We start from the raw sequence: 8,178 nt of genomic DNA, 5'->3' as shown, positions 1-8,178 counted from the left end.
CGGGACCGGAGGGCACACCATCTCCTGGGGCCTCTTCAGGGCTCCAGCTCGACCTGGGCCCCCGGAAAGGGCCTTGGCTCCCCGGCGACCCTTTTGCCCTCTGCAAAGAGCTCCAGTTCCCGGGGCCGCTGACCGGGCCACCATCTCGAGTCCCCCTGCCCTCAGCAGTGAGCGGCCGGCCCCACCCCCGCCGAGACCGAGTTCGACAAGTTTGGCCAACAAGTCCTGGAACCTCCATGGCTGGGCCTGGCCTGGCAGCTCCGCTTGGGCTTCATGGCTCTGAGCTGTGCAGCACCCGGCTGGCCAGAGGGGCCGGTCCAAAGGCGACGTCCACAGGGTTGAGAGCAGAGCCCGCCAGCCCCTGGGCTCCGAGGTTTGGTGTGGAAGGTCCGGGTTTGGAGTGCGTCATCGGGGAGCAGGCACCTCGGCAGGCAGGTCGGGTTTCCAAAAGTGCCCCTTTGTTATGCCCCTCCCAGGCCCTGCCTCCTCCCCTTTCCCCGCGCCACCCCCTCCCCCAGCCGCCCCGGCCACTGATTCCAGCCGCTGTCGCCTAGGTGTCCCTATGTCTGCCGCCCCCTCCGTGCCTTCAACGCAGGGCTGCCGGCCCTCCGGGAGGGGCAGCTGGAAGAAGAGGCCTTGGGTGCAGCCTGTGACTCAGGACAGGATGGTTGGGCAGGGCAGGAAGGCAGCACTCCCTCCCAGGGACTTGCCCCCAGCTTCTGGGAAGAGGGAGGGCAGGTCTGGGCCGGGGTTACCTACCTGCCTCAGGTAGGGAGAGTGGGTTCTTTCCTGAACCCCAGGATTCCTTACCTTGGCCCAGGCAGCTATGAGGAGACCCTGCCAAGTCCTAGCCGACTTCTAGGGGTCCAGTAGGTGCTGACTCCCTGGGCCGGGAAGCTTTCATTATCTGCTTTCTGAGCTCTTGTCTGTGGCAGCGTGTTCTGGGGACCGTTCTGGGTCTCTGCTGAGACCGGGAGGTCCAGGGTGCAAGGCCCACCCCTACAGCTAGATCCAGCCGGGGCTGTGGGGCCTGGCTGTGCCTGGGGCTGGGTCTTGTGTTTGCTCTGGGAGGCCGGAGGGAGCAGTGCCAGCCCTGCACACAGCTTGCTCTGTTCTGGGGCCAGAGAGAGGGAATGGGTCGGGGGCAGCTCTCCAGGGAGCTGGGAGCATGGAGCTGGGGCGGGCAGGGGGCTGGGGCCCCAGGATGCCTGGCTGGGACGGCACCAAAGGCCGGTAATTGACAGCCGCAGCTCCGGTTCTCTCCATCTGGTTGGCCAGTGGGACAGACTCAGAGGAAGCAAGGTGAAGGAAGTGCTGAGGACCCTGGTGGGGTTAGCTGCTGTGCTCTGTGCCCAGACACCTCCATAGCAGGCCTGGGCTCTCCTGTTAGCTGAGGCGGGTGGGGGAAGCCCGCACAGGCCAACCTTTCACACAGCGGCTGTAGCTGTGGGTTTCCTGGTCTTCAGGGGAATGACATTTGTGTTTTCATTCAACTACTAACACCAGTGCCTGGAGGAACCCAAATTGGACCCTCAGGAAGTCTGTCAACGGCTGCGGACAGATCCTGTGGGATTTATACCCTGACTGAGGGGTCAGAGGGGCTGTGGGAATGGGGATGGTGGGTGGGGCTGTGGACGAGATGCCTCGATTTGAATAGGAAGAACTGGTAGAGGTTCGTCAGTATGGAGGGGGCACTGCGATGAAGCCTTGCTTGGGGGCAACAGGCACATTCCGTCCTCCGTCCTCCGTCCTCCGTCCTCAATGGGCCTGGCGGAGTCCCCTGGGCTTGCTCAGAGGAGGATGCGATTTCCTTCTAGGAGCCCGAGTGGCTGCCTCGGACAGCTGAGACCCTGTGCAGAGGCAGGAAGGGAGTGGCCATGTGCCACCGTGTCCTCTCGCCCCTGGGGTGGTGGCGTGGGTAGGAATCCGCCTTGCCCTGCTCTGTGATTCTGGAGAATACCCATAACCGGCCCGTCACCTGTCTGACTCCCTCATGGTGTCGCAGACTCTGAGCATTTTGAGGGTGGGGCTGAGTTGCTCATTACCCACAGAGCCCTGTGGGACCTCAGATGCTGGGGCCAGGATGAGTCTCCTTGTGACCGTCAGGCCCCTCATACTGCTGTTCATTGCTTGGTTTGAGTGTTATACCAGCCCTGGCACAGAAACAGACCGGGGGGCAGAATTTCCATCTGAGGAGGGAGCTGAGGCTCCCTTACGAGGCCGAGATGGGACTCGGGCCTCTGGGCTCTCAGTCCTTCCCAGCACAGGGAAGAGTGGCTGGCACCCTCTGGCTTGGCCTGGTCTGGAAAAGGACCTCCTTGTTGTTCAGGGAAAGGCGGCAGGACCCCAGCTGGGGCAGGCGTCCTCTGTCTCATCTGCAGTCAGAGAGGTGGGGCCCTCTGCCCACCACCCACCCCCGCCTGCCAGCTAATCCCCGGCTGGATCGGATGACCTGCCTGGATTCTCCTGGCTGGAATCTGGCGCTTCTGACAGCAGTTGCTATATTGGGGGAGCTGGGCACCGCCCTGGACGGTCTAGGTCCCGCCCTCACCCCCTGCTTTGCTCTCATTAGCTTCCAGGCAGAGTCAGTGGAAGCGTTGAGAGTTGGACAGCCAGGTCCCTGAAGTGATCTCTGGGCTCCAGGTACATGGGGTGAGATGGGGGGAGGGCAGACCCAGGGTAAGAGAAGGAGCTTTGAAACCGCCATCTTTGCCCCTATCCTGGCCCCTCTTGGGGACTCCCAGACCCCTGCCTGCTAAGTCCTAGTTACAACAGCCCCGTGGGTGGTGGGATGGCAGTGGGGTGAAGCCCAGGGACAGGAGAGGGCCTCTTGCTCTCCCAGAAAGCACGTGCCCAGCTCCTCTGCTTACCTCTGTACTCCACAGCCCCCGCCCGCCACCATTCCGTGCTGCAGGGACACCATGGCTCCAGAGGAGGACACTGGAGGGGAGGCCCTAGAAGGCAGTTTCTGGGAGGTGAGCAGATGGGTTTGGGGGTGGCACTGTCATGCCCACCCCTCTGGGCTCAGCCACCTATCTGGGGTTGTCTAGCTGGCAGCACCAGCCCTGCAGGGGGCTTCTCCCTGGCCACTCCGCCCTTTCCATGTACACCCCAGGCTGGCAACTACAGGCGGACAGTGCAGCGGGTGGAAGACGGGCATCGGCTGTGCGGGGACCTGGTCAGCTGCTTCCAGGAGCGTGCCCGCATTGAGAAGGCCTACGCCCAGCAGTTGGCTGACTGGGCCCGAAAGTGGAGGGGTACCGTGGAGAAGGGTGAGCCGGCATATGAGCCTAGCAGGGCGCAGAGAGCTACCAATGTGGGGAGATCAGGCAGGCAGCTTCTTCTTTTTAATCCTCAGCCAAGAAATGAGGATATTTTTCCATTGATTTTTAGAGAGAATGTATGGGAGAGGGGAAGAAAGAGAGTGGTGGTGGTGGTGGGGGGAGAAACATCAAATGGTTACCTTCCATACGCCTCAATGGGGTGCGGAGGGGGTGCGGACCAGACCTGCAACCCAGGTATGTGCCTTTGACGGGGAATCGAACCCAAGCCTCTCCGGTGCCAAGGCAGGTGCTCTAACCATTGAGCAACCAGCTAGGGCTTGGGCAGCTTCTTTTTGCACCTGTGGTGGAAGGTTGAGGCTCTCGTGTCTGCTTTCCTGTTAAAGGGAAGATCCTCCTGGTAATTCTCATGGCAGTGCTGTTAGCGTTTGCTAAGTACAGTCACGAGTCATTTGGTATTTCTAACAACCCTGTGATGGAGACAGGCCTGATGTACACATTTTCTAGAGGACATTCGGAAGTTCAGAGAAGCTAAGACTTGCCTGAAGCCACACAGCTAGGAATAACAAACCGGACCAGGCCTTCTGATATGGGATCTTTCCACCCTAACTATCGGCCTTCCCTGGGAACAGACACTGGTTCCTCCTTTTGAGGCAACAGAGTATAGAGGTTTATGCCACAGGCTAGATCTGAATCTCAGTCCCACTTGCAGCTGTCATGCTCTGGGCAGTAAACTTCACTAGTGTGGGCCGGCCGCCGTTTTTTTTCACTTGTTAACAGTTGATCATGACACTGTCTTCATGGTGGTGGATGAGGCAAGGGTTTAGTGAGATCTGGTATGTCAAGGCACAGAGCGGGTATGCAGTAAGCAGCAGCTGACATCGTTGCTCTTCTTTGCATCCCCACGGCGTGCCTGGCACCTGGAATAGCACCAGGGGCGGGGGGTAGCTCGTTTCCGGTGGCTTTCCTGGCCTGGCCTAAGTCCCATGCCTCCCCGCAGGCCCCCAGTATGGCACGCTGGAGAAGGCCTGGCACGCCTTCTTCACGGCGGCCGAGCGGCTGAGCGCGCTGCACCTGGAGGTTCGGGAGAAGCTTCACGGGCAGGACAGCGAGCGGGTGCGTGCCTGGCAGCGGGGGGCCTTCCACCGGCCAGTGCTGGGTGGCTTCCGAGAGAGCCGGGCGGCCGAGGACAGCTTCCGCAAGGCCCAGAAGCCCTGGCTGAAGAGGCTGAAGGAGGTGAGCCTGGGAGGGATGTGCAGTGGTGGCCTGCTCCTTACTAAGTCCACGGGCCCGGGGTGTGGTGTGCGGGGTCCAGAATTGTCCCTGTGTGTGCCAGGTTGAGGCCTCCAAGAAGAGTTACCACGGAGCCCGGAAGGAGGAGAAGACGGCGCAGACTCGGGAGAGCCACGCCAAGGCAGACAGCACGGTCTCCCAGGACCAGCTGCGCAAGCTGCAGGTGCGGGTGGACCGCTGCACCAAGGAGGCCGAGAAGGTACCGCCATGGATGGGCTAGCCCAGCTCAGGGCTTCCTGAATGCCTTTCCCGGTCCCCAGTACGCTTCCTGCTCTCGTGCTCACCTGCCACCCTCTCTCCAGATTACCATTTAAAGGAGGAACCTGAGAAAAGACGATGCTTTACCCAGGGAAAGGAACAGTGCAAGTTCGGGCATTGGGATAATTTTAGCAGCTGAGACCTTCCCAGCTCCCTTCCTTTCCCAGTGTTCCACCTGGGACCACCTTTCATGTTGGTTGCTTTGACAGAGTGCCTTTCCCTCTAGCTCTGCATATCCAAATCTTCCCATCCCCTGAGGTGCCGGTCAGTTTCCTCCTCCGCCATGAAGCCTTCCCTGATTTCTTCCACCCCCTCCTGGGTGGACCTCATCTCACTCTTCACTCTCCATCTCTTCTTACTCTCACGTTTCGTCTTCACTCACCAGACTCTAAAAGCTGCTGTGCCCAAATGTCACCTCTCTTATTAGGCTGTTAGGGGCAGGAGCCAGACCGTGTGACTGGTTGCCTCTGGTGCCTAGTCCAGGGTCTAGCCCAGCCTTGGGCAAACTACGGCCTTCGGGCCCTCCAGTCCAGTTTAAGAACCCGTCGTGGCCCTCGAGTCACAAAGTTTGCCCACCCCTGGTCTAGGTCTAGCCAATGGCAGGTACTCAGTAAATACTAGCGGAATCATGAGTGGAAGGAGGTCTCGTGCTGAACAGGCCCCCTCCTCCCCACCCAGACAAAAGCCCAGTATGAGCAGACGCTGGCAGAGCTGCATCGCTACACCCCGCGCTACATGGAAGACATGGAGCAGGCCTTCGAGACCTGCCAGGCTGCTGAGCGCCAGCGGCTTCTCTTCTTCAAGGACATGCTGCTCACCTTACACCAGCACCTCGACCTCTCCAGCAGTGAGCGGTATGGCCTGCGTGGGCGCGGAGATCTGGGGAACTGCTGGGTCTCTTCCACTCCCTTGGGCTCTGCCTGGGCTGAAAGAGATTTAAGGAGGTGCAAGGGCTCTAGGCTTCCTAGTTTGAGGGTTGTGCCTCGGGCCACAGGTTCCATGAGCTCCACAGAGACCTGCATCAGGGTATCGAGGCAGCCAGTGACGAGCAGGATCTGCGCTGGTGGCGCAGCACCCACGGGCCGGGCATGGCCACGCACTGGCCACAGTTTGAGGTACGTGTTCCAGGTGGGGCTGGGAGATGGGATGGACTCCCATGGGGCTCAGCCTGGACCTCAGGAGGGAGGCCAGGACTTGGGATGAAGAGGTGAAGGTGATTTAGATGGCCCTGGATCATCAGCCTGCAGGCCAGCCTGACCCTAAGCACTGTCCCCACAGGAGTGGTCCTTGGACACACAGAGGACAATAAACCGGAAGGAGAAGGGTGGCCGGAGCCCTGATGAGGTTACTCTGACCAGCATCGGGCCCACAAGAGATGGTGCTGTGCCCCCACCTCAGTCCCCCGTGTCCCCAGGGTGAGAGCCAGAAACTTGGTTGTTCAGCTCTGGCCCCTGCCCTGCCCGCCTTTCCTTCATTCCCTTCGCACCTGAAGTGGGTTGAAAATGGGTGTCAGAGCCATAGCCGGTTTGGCCCAGTGGATAGAGTGTCGGCCTATGGACCAAAGGGTCCTGGGTTCGATTCCGGACAAGGGCACGCACCTTGGTTGTAGGCTCCTCAGAGCTCATGCAGGAGACAACCAATCAATGTTTCTCCCACATCAGTGTTTCTCTCTCTCTTCCACTCTCTCTAAAAATCAATGGAAAAATATCCTCAGGCGAGGATTTAAAAAACAAAGAAAGAAAATGAGTGTCAGGGACCTTGGACCTCCCGAGTGGCTGTAATGCCAGTGTTCACGGTGGTTTAGGTTTGCCAGGTGTTCCCCCGTTCCCTCTCATGTACTGCTCATGTCAGCACCATGTGGCAGGAAGCCCTGAGCTCGCAGGCAGGTGTGGCAGAGATCAGGCCAGACTCTTCCAGTTCTTCCCCACCTGCCTCTCCCAGGGTCCCTCCCGGGGGTGGGCCCTTGACTGTGGGTCCCAGGCTCTCTTGGTCAAGGTGTTCCTCATGCCCTGAGCCTGCCCCTTCTGCCTCCCCTCTCCCGCAGTGGGCAGGATGAGGAGTGGTCAGACGAGGACACTCCCCGGAAGGCTGCCACTGGGGTGCGGGTGCGGGCGCTCTATGACTACGCTGGCCAGGAAGCTGATGAGCTGAGCTTCCGAGCAGGTACCCTGGGACCCCTTTCCTGCTCCTTTCCAGGCTTCAACCTTCCCTCTCCATTCATTGTCTTGAAGAGGGCGGGTGGCAAAGGGAAGCCAGACACCTACTTCTTAAGGGTCAGTTCTCTGACTCTTAAGGTTGCTCTGGGTCCAGTCTGCCTCTCGAAACCTCCAGCTGGGGTCCGACTGCTGCATCCAGGGCCTGGGGTGGGGTGGCTTGCTGACTGGGACTGCCCTCTGCCTGAGCCAGGTCTTTTCCCCTAGCTGGGTTCTCTGGGTTACTGCCTGCCGCCCTCAGTCCTTGACCCAACTGCAGGAACCGGGCTGGGCCAGGGCAATTGGCAATGACCAACCCCCCTTCCCCCAGGGGAGGAGCTGCTGAAGATGAGCGAGGAGGACGAGCAGGGCTGGTGCCAGGGCCAGCTGCAGAGCGGCCGCATTGGCCTGTACCCTGCCAATTACGTGGAGTGTGTGGGGGCCTGACAGCCCTGGCAGCCCTTCTGCAATGTTTCTCCACCCTGAGCCAGAGCCCAGCTTCTGGACAGCCGGACCCGAGGGCCCTGAACCAGTGCCCCTGCTGTCCCTCTGTCCCCTGAGGAGGGAGGAAGTCCTGGGAGTCAGGAAGGGGAGGGGCCGACTGAGTCTAGGCTGTGGGTAATGGGAGGTCAGGTCACAGAAGGGTTCAGGGTACCCGGGCCTCCCCAGGAGTGTTTGGTCTCCCCAGGAGCCATGGATCCAATTCCTGGTCTCTGTGTTTTGGGGTTCCTGGGGTGGGCTTGAGGTGAGTGTCGTTCTGAGCTAGCAACACTCTTTTGTGGCTTGTTCTAGTGTGTATTAAACTTGAAAAAAATAAAAAAGCATTTTCAGGCTTGTGTGCACCTTTTTATTTATTTATTTTTTTTCATCTTTTATGATACTCCACCCTTGCCAGGCTGCAGAAGGCTTTGGGGGAGAGAGGCACCGAGGGGAGGTCCGTGGGCCCAGAGAATGTTACGGGGACGGGGGTTGGGCAAAGGTTGGCCAGATGGTGCCCTAACCTTGGGTGGAAGAGGCTGGCATCAGGCTTGGTTGGTGTGAAGCGGCCACAGCTCGAGGCGGGGTGCTGACTTCTGAGCTTGGTGGGGGCGGCCCAGCCAGTTTGTCTTCCCTTTCGGGCCGGTGGCACCTTGAGCACTTGGTAGGACTGTTAA

General features: G+C 59.9%; 2 protein-coding genes across 5 annotated transcripts in view; one reads left to right on the top strand and one right to left on the bottom strand.

The window, feature by feature from the left end:
* The window catches only part of DDB2 (damage-specific DNA binding protein 2), a 33,345-nt gene extending 29,079 nt beyond the window's left edge, over nucleotides 1-4,266 (bottom strand). The window contains exon 1 of the mRNA XM_015569534.1: nucleotides 3,988-4,266. Coding sequence (XP_015425020.1) covers nucleotides 3,988-4,000 — 13 coding nt within the window. The 5' untranslated portion in view covers nucleotides 4,001-4,266. The remainder of the gene's footprint in view (nucleotides 1-3,987) is intronic.
* The window catches only part of PACSIN3 (protein kinase C and casein kinase substrate in neurons 3), a 9,035-nt gene extending 1,177 nt beyond the window's left edge, over nucleotides 1-7,858 (top strand). Inside the window, exons 2-11 of one of the 4 annotated variants that reach the window (XM_015569536.1) lie at nucleotides 2,573-2,643; nucleotides 2,887-2,975; nucleotides 3,116-3,272; nucleotides 4,282-4,517; nucleotides 4,618-4,773; nucleotides 5,511-5,686; nucleotides 5,827-5,947; nucleotides 6,111-6,246; nucleotides 6,873-6,995; nucleotides 7,356-7,858. In XM_015569536.1, the coding sequence (XP_015425022.1) occupies nucleotides 2,922-2,975; nucleotides 3,116-3,272; nucleotides 4,282-4,517; nucleotides 4,618-4,773; nucleotides 5,511-5,686; nucleotides 5,827-5,947; nucleotides 6,111-6,246; nucleotides 6,873-6,995; nucleotides 7,356-7,471 (1,275 nt within the window). In that variant the 5' untranslated portion in view covers nucleotides 2,573-2,643; nucleotides 2,887-2,921 and the 3' untranslated portion in view covers nucleotides 7,472-7,858. Of the gene's footprint in view, nucleotides 1-1,340; nucleotides 2,644-2,885; nucleotides 2,976-3,115; nucleotides 3,273-4,281; nucleotides 4,518-4,617; nucleotides 4,774-5,510; nucleotides 5,687-5,826; nucleotides 5,948-6,110; nucleotides 6,248-6,872; nucleotides 6,996-7,355 lie in introns of those variants that run through there. The other 3 variants (XM_006772285.2, XM_015569535.1, XM_015569537.1) reach the window with 3 other exon arrangements.
* Nucleotides 7,859-8,178: the final 320 nt, after the last annotated feature.

The sequence above is a fragment of the Myotis davidii genome, unplaced genomic scaffold (genome assembly GCF_000327345.1).
Source record: "Myotis davidii unplaced genomic scaffold, ASM32734v1 scaffold265, whole genome shotgun sequence".
In the NCBI taxonomy this organism is placed as follows: Eukaryota; Metazoa; Chordata; class Mammalia; order Chiroptera; family Vespertilionidae; genus Myotis; species Myotis davidii.
The sequence above is the reverse complement of the archived record's forward strand: the minus strand, read 5'-3'. Positions and strand labels throughout refer to the sequence as shown.